The sequence below is a fragment of the Cherax quadricarinatus genome, chromosome 62 (assembly GCF_038502225.1).
Source record: "Cherax quadricarinatus isolate ZL_2023a chromosome 62, ASM3850222v1, whole genome shotgun sequence".
Lineage (NCBI taxonomy): Eukaryota > Metazoa > Arthropoda > Malacostraca > Decapoda > Parastacidae > Cherax > Cherax quadricarinatus.
Genome location: NC_091353.1, coordinates 20,712,070 through 20,729,984, shown reverse-complemented (window position 1 = coordinate 20,729,984; position 17,915 = coordinate 20,712,070). Strand labels below are relative to the sequence as shown.

The 17,915-nt window shown below is 41.4% G+C and overlaps 1 protein-coding gene across 1 annotated transcript in view; it reads right to left on the bottom strand.

Annotated features, from left to right (window-relative positions):
• vap (RAS p21 protein activator vap) overlaps window positions 1-17,915 on the bottom strand; it is a 186,945-nt gene that overhangs the window by 9,482 nt on the left and 159,548 nt on the right. The window contains exon 9 of the mRNA XM_070098485.1: window positions 3,699-3,824. Within this exon, the coding sequence (XP_069954586.1) occupies window positions 3,699-3,824 (126 nt within the window). The remainder of the gene's footprint in view (window positions 1-3,698; window positions 3,825-17,915) is intronic.

Sequence of the window (17,915 nt, the reverse complement as noted above, 5' to 3'; positions counted from 1 at the left end):
TCGAAACACCAAATCCTGAGGTGTCTTCTGGTGTCGAGAAATTTAAAAAAAAAAAAAAAAAAAAAAATCTTATGAAATGATAGATAATCTTTTCCTAATGGTAATGACACCAAAAGAACGAAATTTGATGGAAAACTTATGGAATTATGCTCTCACGAAGTTAGCGACCTCGGCAATATTTACGAAATGGCGATTTTGCCCAATTGAGCCCTATTTTCAGCTAATTCCATTGTTCCAGTCGACCAAACTCATAGCTATTTCTTTAGAGCTCCATTTGCTCTATCGATTGAGTACAAGAAACTGCCCATTTACCAATTTCAACTACCCAATAACATGGTCAGAAATTTGCAATTTGGCCAGTTTCACAAAAATTAAAAAATATGTCAGTTTCAAAGTAGGGTCCAGAATGAACAATGCAGACATTCCTGGCTCTAAAATAACATTTTCTTTGCTCATCAGTCATGTCTCCAGGCCCCTCTGATATTACTCTTGCTTTCTATTTTGAATTTTTATTCAAACAAAAAATAGAAGATTTACTGTTATGCAGACTACTGCAATATTGTAATAATTGTATAAATAATGTCAATCCATTCATGACTGCATATTAGAATGGCTAGTGTTGGATATTTATTGGACAATGACATCATTTGTTTACTTTTGAACATCGGCAAAAATAAAACCTTTCCCCTACTTTGAGCTCCATTCCAAGGTTATTTTCTTAGTAAAACCAATCAAAATCACCTCTATTTCTATAATATGTTTTCCATTCTATCAAATAAGACCAAGAAAACGAAAATACAATCATAAATACTATACAAAAATACACCACAAATTAGGAATTTTAATCCAAAAAAAAAAAAAAAAAAAAAATTCTTTTCTCATTATGCCCTGTGTGCTGCAGAATTTTTTTTACATAGTGCACACTGACCACACAGACCCATTCTCTCACATGTGGGCCTACCAGCTTTCTCCTGCTTGATTTGAAGCTGCTAGAATTTTTAAGTATATATGTCAAACACAGTGGCTCGTAAGACGTATGTATACGACTGAAACAGTCAAAGGGTTAAATGCTCATATAATGTTTGAAAGAGAATGCAGTAACTTTAAATGTTCACATAATGTTTGAAAGAGAATACAATAACCTTAAATGTTCACATAATATGTGAAAGTGGATAAAAGTAGAATGAGACTTACACCAGAGATTTTGGGCATCAAAGCTGAATGAGCCTCAGCTGCTGTGAGATCTGAGGGTCAAAGCTGGGTTCTTGTACAGAGGATTCTATAAAACAAATGTCCAGAGAATGGCTGGACATTTCTGTGGAGACTCCAGAGGGATGAGAGGAAGCTGAATGAAAGCAAGCTGCAGGGTATGAAATGAGATGACCCACTCTGAGGATAAGGCACACCATCTACAGGAGACAAGAAGATACAGATCACCCAGACCATGGGAAACAAAAGAGGGAAGCCAAAACCCTCTCCAGAGAAGGAGGTTTTTTTTTTAGTGCTAGGAAAGAAAAAAGACTGTCATGAATGACAGAAATCCCACACCAACTGAAAACATTTCTGGAGTGGAGGTACAGTCATTGGCCTCCACTTCAGAACAATGGATATTAATGCCAGCAAACAAAGCTTCCCTACATACCATCAATATAAAGACATTTATTTTTGCAAACATACAGGGTCTAAAGCCATCAATAAACAACAAAATACCTTACATCATGGGACTGCTCACAGAGTCAAATGTAATGCAGAGACACACATAAAGGATCATTTTGACAACGAAATATGAATTCCAGGTTATAACCTATTCAGATGCAACAGACAAAATAGGCAACAAGGAGGGGGGGAGAGGGGGGTTGGCCTGTACATCACAGAGTCGCTCATTTGCTCAGTACTACTAAACACCTCAGATGATGTAGTTGAAGTTTTGGCAGTAAAGATCGAAAACCAAAACCTTAGTTATCGTGGTTGTATACAAGCCCCCGGATGCAACCTCCCAGCAATTCCAATAACAGCTTTTGAAAATTGACCACTGTCTGGAAAATCTCCCAACTCCTGCCCCAAACATCTTGCTACTGGGGAATTTCAACTTGAGGCACCTAAAATGGAGAAGTGTAGCAAATAAATGCTTTAGCAGAGATCACCCTAGGAGGCAGCTCAAATGAAAATTCACACACACATGAGCTATTAGATCTCTGCACCAAATTCACCTTAAACCAGCAAATAATAAAGCCTACAAGACTAGAAAATACACTGGACCTCATCTTCACTAACAACGATGATCTGATACATAATATAACCATATTAAAGACAATACACTAAGATTACAACATAACAGAGGTACAAACATGCATGCACAGGGCTCCTGACCAGCAAAATGTGATCAGTTATGAGGGTGCCTTGACAAAATTCAACTTCAATAACAAAAACATACACTAGGAATAAGTCAACCATGTCCTAAATGAAACAAGCTGGGAAGATATCCTAAACAACACAGATCTGAACCTTTGCCTAAAAAAAATTAAATCTGTGGCACTTGAGATCTGTTCAAGACACATTCCATTAAGAAAAAGAAAGAGAAGATGTAAACTAGAAAGAGACATGCTCCCTATACAGGCAAAGACAAAGAATTACAGAGCTGCTGAGAGGGGCCAGTATATCTGAAATACGAAGGGAAGCACTGGTCAGAGTAACGGCAAATATCGAATTTAAGCTTAACCCTTTCAGGGTTGGTGCCGTACTAGTATGGCTTGCGTGCCAGAGTTGGTGCCATACTAGTACGCATAAATTCTAGCAGCTTCAAATTAAGCGGGAAACAGCTGGTAGGCCTAGATGTGAGAGAATGGGTCTGCGTGGTTGGTGTGCGCGGTAGCAAAAAATTCTGGGACCCAGTGGCGCATTATGGGAACGTCATTTTAATAGACCTTGTTCACCATGCCTCGCAGTAAGAAGCTCCTCACTCCTTGGCGAATTGGGACACTTTTGTTCCCCAGTGACAGTTCTAATACAGATGGAAGTGCCACTGAAGATGAGTTTCAAAGTTTTGTGACCGAAACTAATGACCATAATATCGGTAATAGTGAGGAAAACCCAGACAACCCTCAGCCTTCCACCTCTGCTGCTGGGCTGTCTTGTTCACATTCAGTTGTGCCAGAATCAAAGAGGAAACTCCTATTTTCCCAAATCTCGGACTCAGATGTGAGCATTGGTGATGATAGTGACAGTGAATGTGAACTACAAGCTCTTGAAACCAGTTCCAGTAGTGATAGTGAAGTGCAATATTCTCCAGTGAAGCGTCAGTATATACGACGACATATACCCTCTGGTAGTGTGCCATATGCTATTCCAAGGGGAAGGAGTACATCTCGGAGTATATCCCATGGCTGTACAACTGGAACAGACAGTGAAAATGAAGATGACAGTGTTGCAATTGGGATGGAAAATGTGCATGGTGGTGGTAGTGGTGGTGCCGGCCATGAGGCACCAGCAGTGGGCCATGCTGCCACCCACGCCGCTGCCTCAGCTGATCTACAACAAAGGTCACCAACCCCCACCCACCCACCACACCAGCCTCCACAACCACAAACACCTGTCCATTATGATTTCGTGAGTCATAGAGACCTGTCCATATCCAGTACCCACCAGCAGACCGCACCTGGGATTGGCAGGAAGCTGCCAATTGAAACAAGCATACTAACCTGTGTCTTAGCTTTAGTGGTCAAAACTCCTATGTGTGTGACACATATATGGTGGAGCTGAGCCAGGTCTCGTGAAGGCTCACTTTTAACTGGCTGTTCCTCAATTTCCGGTCGCTCACTTACACTCTGAAAGAGATATAGAGATATCAAATACTTTATTAGAACCATGTTAACATGGAAAAATGAAGACACACACAGAATTTAGTGGAGAAAGGAAGATAAAAACTAAATTTATAGATTTATGTAAGGAAGAAACTGACTGATTTATTAGGATACACACATATTGGGTACTGTTGCAATAAGGTCGTAAACATTATATACATTGTACAATAATGACTGGGCAACATACATATCTGGCAATAAAACATTGATGTTGTTCATACCTCATAATTATCATGCAATGATTGGGGGATGTGTCTCTAGCATCATAACAGCAAGGTCATTGATACCGTGTACCATATAAACTGTATGCTAAGTGCACTGTATAGTAGGGCCCCACTTTACGTTACGCTAATACGAACATTTCAAATTGCAACCAAAACTTGCTATACAGCTCCCCCACCTGACTTTCTAATATGGTTACTGTGCCCCACCTGGTTTGTTTACATTTTCCATGAGCTCCGTGAACACTGCGTCTCTCCATTATGTCTGGAAACTTTGAAGAATTTCAAATGTTTTAAAGTTATTTCATGTTTTATATATACTGTACTTCAATAATCATACTTATATGTACCTGTAACTGAATAAGCTTACTGACCACTCATGCTCCACACTCCGCAGATGCCTCAATGCACCAATGACCTTTTTCCCATTCATTAATTCTATGATTCACCTCATCTTTCAGAGACTAATCTGCTGACAAGGCCACCCCCAAATATCTGAATACATTCATTTCCTCCATACCCCCTCCTTCCAGCTTGGAAACAAGGGTTCACCTACAGTCCATCATAGTACAAAAGCTCACCTACAGTCCATCATAGTAACAAGGGTTCACCTACAGTCCATCATAGTAACAAGGGTTCATCTACAGTCCATCATAGTAACAAGGGTTCACCTACAGTCCATCATAGTAACAAGGGTTCACCTACAGTCCATCATAGTAACAAGGGTTCATCTACAGTCCATCATAGTAACAAGGGTTCATCTACAGTCCATCATAGTAACAAGGGTTCATCTACAGTCCATCATAGTAACAAGGGTTCATCTACAGTCCATCATAGTAACAAGGGTTCATCTACAGTCCATCATAGTAACAAGGGTTCACCTACAGTCCATCATAGTAACAAGGGTTCACCTACAGTCCATCATAGTAACAAGGGTTCATCTACAGTCCATCATAGTAACAAGGGTTCACCTACAGTCCATCATAGTAACAAGGGTTCACCTACAGTCCATCATAGTAACAAGGGTTCATCTACAGTCCATCATAGTAACAAGGGTTCATCTACAGTCCATCATAGTAACAAGGGTTCATCTACAGTCCATCATAGTAACAAGGGTTCACCTACAGTCCATCATAGTAACAAGGGTTCACCTACAGTCCATCATAGTAACAAGGGTTCACCTACAGTCCATCATAGTAACAAGAGGTCACCTACAGTCCAGCATAGTAACAAGGGTTCACCTATGGTCCAGCATAGTAACAAGGGTTCACCTACAGTCAAGCATAGTAACAAGGGTTCACCTACAGTCCATCATAGTAACAAGGGTTCACCTACAGTCCAGCATAGTAACAATGGTTCACCTACAGTCCATCATAGTAACAAGGGTTCACCTACAGTCCAGCATAGTAACAATGGTTCACCTACAGTCCAGCATAGTAACAAGGGTTCACCTACAGTCCAGCATAGTAACAAGGGTTCACCTAACATCCAACATAGTAACAAGGGTTCACCTACAGTCCAGCATAGTAACAAGGGTTCACCTACAGTCCAGCACAGTAAAAAGGGTTCACATGCAGTCCAGCACAGTAACAAAGGTTCACCTGCAGTCCAGCACAGTAACAAAGGTTCACCTGCAGTCCAGCACAGTAATAAGGTTCACCTGCAGTCCAGCACAGTAATAAGGGTTCACCTGCAGTCCAACATAGTAATAAGGGTTCACCTGCAATCCAGCACAGTAACAAAGGTTCAACTGCAGTCCAGCACAGTAACAAGGATTTACCTGCAGTTAGCAACTAGAACACAGCAATACTGTCAATTCTTTACACACTAAAGACACTCCCAAAGACAAACATTGTGACCAAGGTACACAGCAGGAGCAGCAACAAAGACAAACATTGTGACCAAGGTACACAGCAGGAGCAACAACAAAGACAAACATTGTGACCAAGGTACACAGCAGGAGCAGCAACAAAGACAAACATTGTGACCAAGGTACACAGCAGGAGCAACAACAAAGACAAACATTGTGACCAAGGTACACAGCAGGAGCAGCAACAAAGACAAACATTGTGACCAAGGTACACAGCAGGAGCAACAACAAAGACAAACATTGTGACCAAGGTACACAGCAGGAGCAGCAACAAAGACAAACATTGTGACCAAGGTACACAGCAGGAGCAACAACAAAGACAAACATTGTGACCAAGGTACACAGCAGGAGCAACAACAAAGACAAACATTGTGACCAAGGTACACAGCAGGAGCAACAACAAAGACAAACATTGTGACCAAGGTACACAGCAGGAGCAACAACAAAGACAAACATTGTGACCAAGGTACACAGCAGGAGCAACAACAAAGACAAACATTGTGACCAAGGTACACAGCAGGAGCAACAACAAAGACAAACATTGTGACCAAGGTACACAGCAGGAGCAGCAACAAAGACAAACATTGTGACCAAGGTACACAGCAGGAGCAGCAACAAAGACAAACATTGTGACCAAGGTACACAGCAGGAGCAGCAACAAAGACAAACATTGTGACCAAGGTACACAGCAGGAGCAACAACAAAGACAAACATTGTGACCAAGGTACACAGCAGGAGCAACAACAAAGACAAACATTGTGACCAAGGTACACAGCAGGAGCAACAACAAAGACAAACATTGTGACCAAGGTACACAGCAGGAGCAACAACAAAGACAAACATTGTGACCAAGGTACACAGCAGGAGCAACAACAAAGACAAACATTGTGACCAAGGTACACAGCAGGAGCAACAACAAAGACAAACATTGTGACCAAGGTACACAGCAGGAGCAACAACAAAGACAAACATTGTGACCAAGGTACACAGCAGGAGCAACAACAAAGACAAACATTGTGACCAAGGTACACAGCAGGAGCAGCAACAAAGACAAACATTGTGACCAAGGTACACAGCAGGAGCAGCAACAAAGACAAACATTGTGACCAAGGTACACAGCAGGAGCAACAACAAAGACAAACATTGTGACCAAGGTACACAGCAGGAGCAACAACAAAGACAAACATTGTGACCAAGGTACACAGCAGGAGCAACAACAAAGACAAACATTGTGACCAAGGTACACATTGTGACCAGGTACACAGCAGGAGCAACAACAAAGACAAACATTGTGACCAAGGTACACAGCAAGCAACAAAGACAAACATTGTGACCAAGGTACACAGCAGGAGCAACAACAAAGACAAACATTGTGACCAAGGTACACAGCAGGAGCAACAACAAAGACAAACATTGTGACCAAGGTACACAGCAGGAGCAACAACAAAGACAAACATTGTGACCAAGGTACACAGCAGGAGCAACAACAAAGACAAACATTGTGACCAAGGTACACAGCAGGAGCAACAACAAAGACAAACATTGTGACCAAGGTACACAGCAGGAGCAACAACAAAGACAAACATTGTGACCAAGGTACACAGCAGGAGCAACAACAAAGACAAACATTGTGACCAAGGTACACAGCAGGAGCAACAACAAAGACAAACATTGTGACCAAGGTACACAGCAGGAGCAACAACAAAGACAAACATTGTGACCAAGGTACACAGCAGGAGCAACAACAAAGACAAACATTGTGACCAAGGTACACAGCAGGAGCAACAACAAAGACAAACATTGTGACCAAGGTACACAGCAGGAGCAACAACAAAGACAAACATTGTGACCAAGGTACACAGCAGGAGCAACAACAAAGACAAACATTGTGACCAAGGTACACAGCAGGAGCAACAACAAAGACAAACATTGTGACCAAGGTACACAGCAGGAGCAACAACAAAGACAAACATTGTGACCAAGGTACACAGCAGGAGCAACAACAAAGACAAACATTGTGACCAAGGTACACAGCAGGAGCAACAACAAAGACAAACATTGTGACCAAGGTACACAGCAGGAGCAACAACAAAGACAAACATTGTGACCAAGGTACACAGCAGGAGCAACAACAAAGACAAACATTGTGACCAAGGTACACAGCAGGAGCAACAACAAAGACAAACATTGTGACCAAGGTACACAGCAGGAGCAACAACAAAGACAAACATTGTGACCAAGGTACACAGCAGGAGCAACAACAAAGACAAACATTGTGACCAAGGTACACAGCAGGAGCAACAACAAAGACAAACATTGTGACCAAGGTACACAGCAGGAGCAACAACAAAGACAAACATTGTGACCAAGGTACACAGCAGGAGCAACAACAAAGACAAACATTGTGACCAAGGTACACAGCAGGAGCAACAACAAAGACAAACATTGTGACCAAGGTACACAGCAGGAGCAACAACAAAGACAAACATTGTGACCAAGGTACACAGCAGGAGCAACAACAAAGACAAACATTGTGACCAAGGTACACAGCAGGAGCAACAACAAAGACAAACATTGTGACCAAGGTACACAGCAGGAGCAACAACAAAGACAAACATTGTGACCAAGGTACACAGCAGGAGCAACAACAAAGACAAACATTGTGACCAAGGTACACAGCAGGAGCAACAACAAAGACAAACATTGTGACCAAGGTACACAGCAGGAGCAACAACAAAGACAAACATTGTGACCAAGGTACACAGCAGGAGCAACAACAAAGACAAACATTGTGACCAAGGTACACAGCAGGAGCAACAACAAAGACAAACATTGTGACCAAGGTACACAGCAGGAGCAACAACAAAGACAAACATTGTGACCAAGGTACACAGCAGGAGCAACAACAAAGACAAACATTGTGACCAAGGTACACAGCAGGAGCAACAACAAATCACAATAACCTAGCAAAAGTATACTAGAAACTTTCTCTTCTCAGACAAAGAGGCAATTTCAAAGTTGCAGAAATTAGCTGAAAACATTTGACATTCCCTGAGTGACTGCGAGAACACACATGACAACAATCATCACCTTATGAAAAAATATAAAAAGAGCTTATAAAAGGATATAAAAGAGCTTATAAAAGGATAAAAGAGCTTATAAAAGGATATAAAAGAGCTCATAAGAGGATATAAAAGAGCTTATAAAAGGATAAAAGAGCTTATAAAAGGATATAAAAGAGCTTATAAAAGGATAAAAGAGCTTATAAAAGGATAAAAGAGCTTATAAAAGGATATAAAAGAGCTCATAAGAAGATATAAAAGAGCTTATAAAAGAGTAAAGAAGTAATAAAAAGAAGAATTTCCTAGTACTATCAAGAGGGAGAATAAGAAGCAGAGTTATAAAAGAAGAAAGAGGTAAACAAGAGATAGTAGATTGTTCTTCACAAAACACTGGTAGAAAAATTAAATGATTTACAAGTAGTAGTACATACTATGACCACTGCAAACTTTAAACAACTTTATGGTGTAATAAAGAACTTTATGATGTAATAAACAACTTTTGATGTAATAAAGAACTTTATGATGTAATAAACAACTTTTGATGTAATAAAGAACTTTATGGTGTAATAAACAACTTTATGATATAACAAACAATATTATGATTTAACCCTTTCAGGGTCCGTCCCGTAGATCTACGGCTTTACGGTGAGTGTCCAAACCGTAGATCTACGCCAAAATTCTAGCGCCATCAAATTTAGCGCGAAAGCGCACATAAGCCTACATGTGAGAGAATGGGTCTGCGCCGTGGGTGTGCACCGTAAACAAAAAATCTAGGCGCCTCCATAGCATTGTAGGAACGCCGGCTCAGTCACCCTTGTTCACCATGCCTCGTCGCAAGTCAGCTCTCACTCCCCGGAAAATTGGGACTCTCCTCTTCCTGTCTGATAGTTCTGACACTGATGGAAGTGGAAATGAAGACGAATTCTACGGCTTTGATAAGTTAGTGACCGAAAATAATGACCAGGATATCGATAATAGTGCAGAAAACCCCGACGATCCTCGACCTTCTACCTCTGGTGTGGGCACTCGTGACTCACGGTCGGGTGTTCCTAAACATAAGAGAAAACTAATATTTTCGCGTGGCCAGGCCTCTGACTTTAGTAATGACGATGATTCTGACGTGGATTGTGATTTTATTGCGCTCGACGATCATTCGAGTAGTGATAGTGAGGAATCATATTCACCAGTGAAGCGTCAGTATGTTCGCTGCCGCATGTGCTCGGGTAGTGTACCCTACGCTGTGCCCAGGGGACGGAGTACATCCCGTGGCCCTACACCCATTTTAGGTAGTGATAGTGAGGATGATGTGGCTACACTTGGCATGGATGAGCCACAGGCATCAGTGGATGGTGTTAGTGGTGCTGGTGGTGGTAGTGGCACCGCCATGCGTGACTCACCGTACCACGCGGGGACCCATGCTGCTGACTCGTCAGTTCAAGGACAAAGCGGAGCGTCAGCCACCAGCCCGCCACAACCACAACCACCCGTACAACCAGCCTATGATGTCCAGTATCCACCAGAAAACCGTATGTGGGATTGGCAGCAAAATCCCAATTTTGTTCCCAAGCCTCACCACTTTGATGACTCTCAAAGTGGAATTCTACCTACCTGTCCCCTTGGAACCACGGCCAATGAACTGGAATTCTTTGAATTATTCTTTGACCAACCATTGATGGAAATTATTGCCAGGGAAAGTAATAAGTATTTTCAGTACACCATGGCAAATACGATCTTATCACCACAGTCAAGACTACACAGGTGGAAAGAGACGATTGTTGCAGAAATGTATTTGCTTTTTGCAACAATAATGCTTATGCCTCACGTCTATAAGCATAATATAAAAGCATACTGGTCCACAGATCGGCTAATTTCTACCCCGGTCTTCAGTGAAATAATACCAGTGAACAGGTTTATCTTACTCTTACGTATGTTGCACTTCTCTGACAAAACCAGGCCTGACAGAAGTGACAGGTTATACAAGATTAGAAATGTTTTCATGTATCTCAAACAAAAGTTCAGGATATACTTTTATCCATTCAAGAATCTTGTAATTGACGAGTCTTTGATTTTGTTCAAAGGTAGACTGTCATTCAAGCAGTATATACCGAGCAAGAGGAACCGCTTTGGTATAAAACTGTTTGTACTCTGTGATTGTGACAGTGGCCTGGTGTTGGATATTGTTGTATACACGGGTAGTAAAACATTGAAAGATACCAAGATGTTATTGGGTATCTCAGGTGACGTAGTGAGAAACATGATGGCACCTTATCTTGGTAAGGGGCATACATTATATACCGATAACTGGTACACGATAGGTAGTAGGTTGGTAGACAGCAACCACCCAGGGAAGTACTACCGTCCTGCCAGATGACTGTGAAACAAAAACCTGTAACTGTTTTGCATGATGGTAGGATTGCTGGTTTCTTTTTCTGTCTCATAAACACGCTAAGATAACAGGGATATCTTGCTACTCCTACTTACACTTTGGTCACACTTCACAGACACGCACATGCATATATATATATACATACATCTAGGTTTTTCTCCTTTTTCTAAATAGCTCTTGTTCTTTTTTATTTCTTCTATTGTCCATGGGGAAGTGGAAAAGAATCTTTCCTCCGTAAGCCATGCGTGTCGTATGAGGCGACTAAAATGCCGGGAGCAATGGGCTAGTAACCCCTTCTCCTGTATACAATTACTAAAAAAGAGAAGAAGAAAAACTTTATAAAACTGGGTTGCTTAAATGTGCGTGGATGTAGTGCGGATGACAAGAAACAGATGATTGCTGATGTTATGAATGAAAAGAAGTTGGATGTCCTGGCCCTAAGCGAAACAAAGCTGAAGGGGGTAGGAGAGTTTCAGTGGGGGGAAATAAATGGGATTAAATCTGGAGTATCTGAGAGAGTTAGAGCAAAGGAAGGGGTAGCAGTAATGTTAAATGATCAGTTATGGAAGGAGAAAAGAGAATATGAATGTGTAAATTCAAGAATTATGTGGATTAAAGTAAAGGTTGGATGCGAGAAGTGGGTCATAATAAGCGTGTATGCACCTGGAGAAGAGAGGAATGCAGAGGAGAGAGAGAGATTTTGGGAGATGTTAAGTGAATGTATAGGAGCCTTTGAACCAAGTGAGAGAGTAATTGTGGTAGGGGACTTGAATGCTAAAGTAGGAGAAACTTTCAGAGAGGGTGTGGTAGGTAAGTTTGGGGTGCCAGGTGTAAATGATAATGGGAGCCCTTTGATTGAACTTTGTATAGAAAGGGGTTTAGTTATAGGTAATACATATTTTAAGAAAAAGAGGATAAATAAGTATACACGATATGATGTAGGGCGAAATGACAGTAGTTTGTTGGATTATGTATTGGTAGATAAAAGACTGTTGAGTAGACTTCAGGATGTACATGTTTATAGAGGGGCCACAGATATATCAGATCACTTTCTAGTTGTAGCTACACTGAGAGTAAAAGGTAGATGGGATACAAGGAGAATAGAAGCATCAGGGAAGAGAGAGGTGAAGGTTTATAAACTAAAAGAGGAGGCAGTTAGGGTAAGATATAAACAGCTATTGGAGGATAGATGGGCTAATGAGAGCATAGGCAATGGGGTCGAAGAGGTATGGGGTAGGTTTAAAAATGTAGTGTTAGAGTGTTCAGCAGAAGTTTGTGGTTACAGGAAAGTGGGTGCAGGAGGGAAGAGGAGCGATTGGTGGAATGATGATGTAAAGAGAGTAGTAAGGGAGAAAAAGTTAGCATATGAGAAGTTTTTACAAAGTAGAAGTGATGCAAGGAGGGAAGAGTATATGGAGAAAAAGAGAGAAGTTAAGAGAGTGGTGAAGCAATGTAAAAAGAGAGCAAATGAGAGAGTGGGTGAGATGTTATCAACAAATTTTGTTGAAAATAAGAAAAAGTTTTGGAGTGAGATTAACAGGTTGTAGGTTGGTAGACAGCAACCACCCAGGGAAGTACTACCGTCCTGCCAGATGACTGTGAAACAAAAACCTGTAATTGTTTTGCATGATGGTAGGATTGCTGGTTTCTTTTTCTGTCTCATAAACACGCTAAGATAACAGGGATATCTTGCTACTCCTACTAACACTTTGGTCACACTTCACAGACACGCACATGCATATATATATATATACATACATCTAGGTTTTTCTCCTTTTTCTAAATAGCTCTTGTTCTTTTTATTTCTTCTATTGTCCATGGGGAAGTGGAAAAGAATCTTTCCTCCGTAAGCCATGCGTGTCGTATGAGGCGACTAAAATGCCGGGAGCAATGGGCTAGTAACCCCTTCTCCTGTATACAATTACTAAAAAAGAGAAGAAGAAAAACTTTATAAAACTGGGTTGCTTAAATGTGCGTGGATGTAGTGCGGATGACAAGAAACAGATGATTGCTGATGTTATGAATGAAAAGAAGTTGGATGTCCTGGCCCTAAGCGAAACAAAGCTGAAGGGGGTAGGAGAGTTTCAGTGGGGGGAAATAAATGGAATTAAATCTGGAGTATCTGAGAGAGTTAGAGCAAAGGAAGGGGTAGCAGTAATGTTAAATGATCAGTTATGGAAGGAGAAAAGAGAATATGAATGTGTAAATTCAAGAATTATGTGGATTAAAGTAAAGGTTGGATGCGAGAAGTGGGTCATAATAAGCGTGTATGCACCTGGAGAAGAGAGGAATGCAGAGGAGAGAGAGAGATTTTGGGAGATGTTAAGTGAATGTATAGGAGCCTTTGAACCAAGTGAGAGAGTAATTGTGGTAGGGGACTTGAATGCTAAAGTAGGAGAAACTTTTAGAGAGGGTGTGGTAGGTAAGTTTGGGGTGCCAGGTGTAAATGATAATGGGAGCCCTTTGATTGAACTTTGTATAGAAAGGGGTTTAGTTATAGGTAATACATATTTTAAGAAAAAGAGGATAAATAAGTATACACGATATGATGTAGGGCGAAATGACAGTAGTTTGTTGGATTATGTATTGGTAGATAAAAGACTGTTGAGTAGACTTCAGGATGTACATGTTTATAGAGGGGCCACAGATATATCAGATCACTTTCTAGTTGTAGCTACACTGAGAGTAAAAGGTAGATGGGATACAAGGAGAATAGAAGCATCAGGGAAGAGAGAGGTGAAGGTTTATAAACTAAAAGAGGAGGCAGTTAGGGTAAGATATAAACAGCTATTGGAGGATAGATGGGCTAATGAGAGCATAGGCAATGGGGTCGAAGAGGTATGGGGTAGGTTTAAAAATGTAGTGTTAGAGTGTTCAGCAGAAGTTTGTGGTTACAGGAAAGTGGGTGCAGGAGGGAAGAGGAGCGATTGGTGGAATGATGATGTAAAGAGAGTAGTAAGGGAGAAAAAGTTAGCATATGAGAAGTTTTTACAAAGTAGAAGTGATGCAAGGAGGGAAGAGTATATGGAGAAAAAGAGAGAGGTTAAGAGAGTGGTGAAGCAATGTAAAAAGAGAGCAAATGAGAGAGTGGGTGAGATGTTATCAACAAATTTTGTTGAAAATAAGAAAAAGTTTTGGAGTGAGATTAACAAGTTAAGAAAGCCTAGAGAACAAATGGATTTGTCAGTTAAAAATAGGAGAGGAGAGTTATTAAATGGAGAGTTAGAGGTATTGGGAAGATGGAAGGAATATTTTGAGGAATTGTTAAATGTTGATGAAGATAGGGAAGCTGTGATTTCGTGTATAGGGCAAGGAGGAATAACATCTTGTAGGAGTGAGGAAGAGCCAGTTGTGAGTGTGGGGGAAGTTCGTGAGGCAGTAGGTAAAATGAAAGGGGGTAAGGCAGCCGGGATTGATGGGATAAAGATAGAAATGTTAAAAGCAGGTGGGGATATAGTTTTGGAGTGGTTGGTGCAATTGTTTAATAAATGTATGGAAGAGGGTAAGGTACCTAGGGATTGGCAGAGAGCATGCATAGTTCCTTTGTATAAAGGCAAAGGGGATAAAAGAGAGTGCAAAAATTATAGGGGGATAAGTCTGTTGAGTGTACCTGGTAAAGTGTATGGTAGAGTTATAATTGAAAGAATTAAGAGTAAGACGGAGAATAGGATAGCAGATGAACAAGGAGGCTTTAGGAAAGGTAGGGGGTGTGTGGACCAGGTGTTTACAGTGAAACATATAAGTGAACAGTATTTAGATAAGGCTAAAGAGGTCTTTGTGGCATTTATGGATTTGGAAAAGGCGTATGACAGGGTGGATAGGGGGGCAATGTGGCAGATGTTGCAAGTGTATGGTGTAGGAGGTAGGTTACTGAAAGCAGTGAAGAGTTTTTACGAGGATAGTGAGGCTCAAGTTAGAGTATGTAGGAAAGAGGGAAATTTTTTCCCAGTAAAAGTAGGCCTTAGACAAGGATGTGTGATGTCACCGTGGTTGTTTAATATATTTATAGATGGGGTTGTAAGAGAAGTAAATGCGAGGGTCTTGGCAAGAGGCGTGGAGTTAAAAGATAAAGAATCACACACAAAGTGGGAGTTGTCACAGCTGCTCTTTGCTGATGACACTGTGCTCTTGGGAGATTCTGAAGAGAAGTTGCAGAGATTGGTGGATGAATTTGGTAGGGTGTGCAAAAGAAGAAAATTAAAGGTGAATACAGGAAAGAGTAAGGTTATGAGGATAACAAAAAGATTAGGTGATGAAAGATTGAATATCAGATTGGAGGGAGAGAGTATGGAGGAGGTGAACGTATTCAGATATTTGGGAGTGGACGTGTCAGCGGATGGGTCTATGAAAGATGAGGTGAATCATAGAATTGATGAGGGAAAAAGAGTGAGTGGTGCACTTAGGAGTCTGTGGAGACAAAGAACTTTGTCCTTGGAGGCAAAGACGGGAATGTATGAGAGTATAGTTTTACCAACGCTCTTATATGGGTGTGAAGCGTGGGTGATGAATGTTGCAGCGAGGAGAAGGCTGGAGGCAGTGGAGATGTCATGTCTGAGGGCAATGTGTGGTGTGAATATAATGCAGAGAATTCGTAGTTTGGAAGTTAGGAGGAGGTGCGGGATTACCAAAACTGTTGTCCAGAGGGCTGAGGAAGGGTTGTTGAGGTGGTTCGGACATGTAGAGAGAATGGAGCGAAACAGAATGACTTCAAGAGTGTATCAGTCTGTAGTGGAAGGAAGGCGGGGTAGGGGTCGGCCTAGGAAGGGTTGGAGGGAGGGGGTAAAGGAGGTTTTGTGTGCGAGGGGCTTGGACTTCCAGCAGGCATGCTTGAGCGTGTTTGATAGGAGTGAATGGAGACAAATGGTTTTTAATACTTGACGTGCTGTTGGAGTGTGAGCAAAGTAACATTTATGAAGGGATTCAGGGAAACCGGCAGGCCGGACTTGAGTCCTGGAGATGGGAAGTACAGTGCCTGCACTCTGAAGGAGGGGTGTTAATGTTGCAGTTTAAAAACTGTAGTGTAAAGCACCCTTCTGGCAAGACAGTGATGGAGTGAATGATGGTGAAAGTTTTTCTTTTTCGGGCCACCCTGCCTTGGTGGGAATCGGCCGGTGTGATAATAAAAAAAAAAAAATTAACAAGTTAAGAAAGCCTAGAGAACAAATGGATTTGTCAGTTAAAAATAGGAGAGGAGAGTTATTAAATGGAGAGTTAGAGGTATTGGGAAGATGGAAGGAATATTTTGAGGAATTGTTAAATGTTGATGAAGATAGGGAAGCTGTGATTTCGTGTATAGGGCAAGGAGGAATAACATCTTGTAGGAGTGAGGAAGAGCCAGTTGTGAGTGTGGGGGAAGTTCGTGAGGCAGTAGGTAAAATGAAAGGGGGTAAGGCAGCCGGGATTGATGGGATAAAGATAGAAATGTTAAAAGCAGGTGGGGATATAGTTTTGGAGTGGTTGGTGCAATTATTTAATAAATGTATGGAAGAGGGTAAGGTACCTAGGGATTGGCAGAGAGCATGCATAGTTCCTTTGTATAAAGGCAAAGGGGATAAAAGAGAGTGCAAAAATTATAGGGGGATAAGTCTGTTGAGTGTACCTGGTAAAGTGTATGGTAGAGTTATAATTGAAAGAATTAAGAGTAAGACGGAGAATAGGATAGCAGATGAACAAGGAGGCTTTAGGAAAGGTAGGGGGTGTGTGGACCAGGTGTTTACAGTGAAACATATAAGTGAACAGTATTTAGATAAGGCTAAAGAGGTCTTTGTGGCATTTATGGATTTGGAAAAGGCGTATGACAGGGTGGATAGGGGGGCAATGTGGCAGATGTTGCAAGTGTATGGTGTAGGAGGTAGGTTACTGAAAGCAGTGAAGAGTTTTTACGAGGATAGTGAGGCTCAAGTTAGAGTATGTAGGAAAGAGGGAAATTTTTTCCCAGTAAAAGTAGGCCTTAGACAAGGATGTGTGATGTCACCGTGGTTGTTTAATATATTTATAGATGGGGTTGTAAGAGAAGTAAATGCGAGGGTCTTGGCAAGAGGCGTGGAGTTAAAAGATAAAGAATCACACACAAAGTGGGAGTTGTCACAGCTGCTCTTTGCTGATGACACTGTGCTCTTGGGAGATTCTGAAGAGAAGTTGCAGAGATTGGTGGATGAATTTGGTAGGGTGTGCAAAAGAAGAAAATTAAAGGTGAATACAGGAAAGAGTAAGGTTATGAGGATAACAAAAAGATTAGGTGATGAAAGATTGAATATCAGATTGGAGGGAGAGAGTATGGAGGAGGTGAACGTATTCAGATATTTGGGAGTGGACGTGTCAGCGGATGGGTCTATGAAAGATGAGGTGAATCATAGAATTGATGAGGGAAAAAGAGTGAGTGGTGCACTTAGGAGTCTGTGGAGACAAAGAACTTTGTCCTTGGAGGCAAAGAGGGGAATGTATGAGAGTATAGTTTTACCAACGCTCTTATATGGGTGTGAAGCGTGGGTGATGAATGTTGCAGCGAGGAGAAGG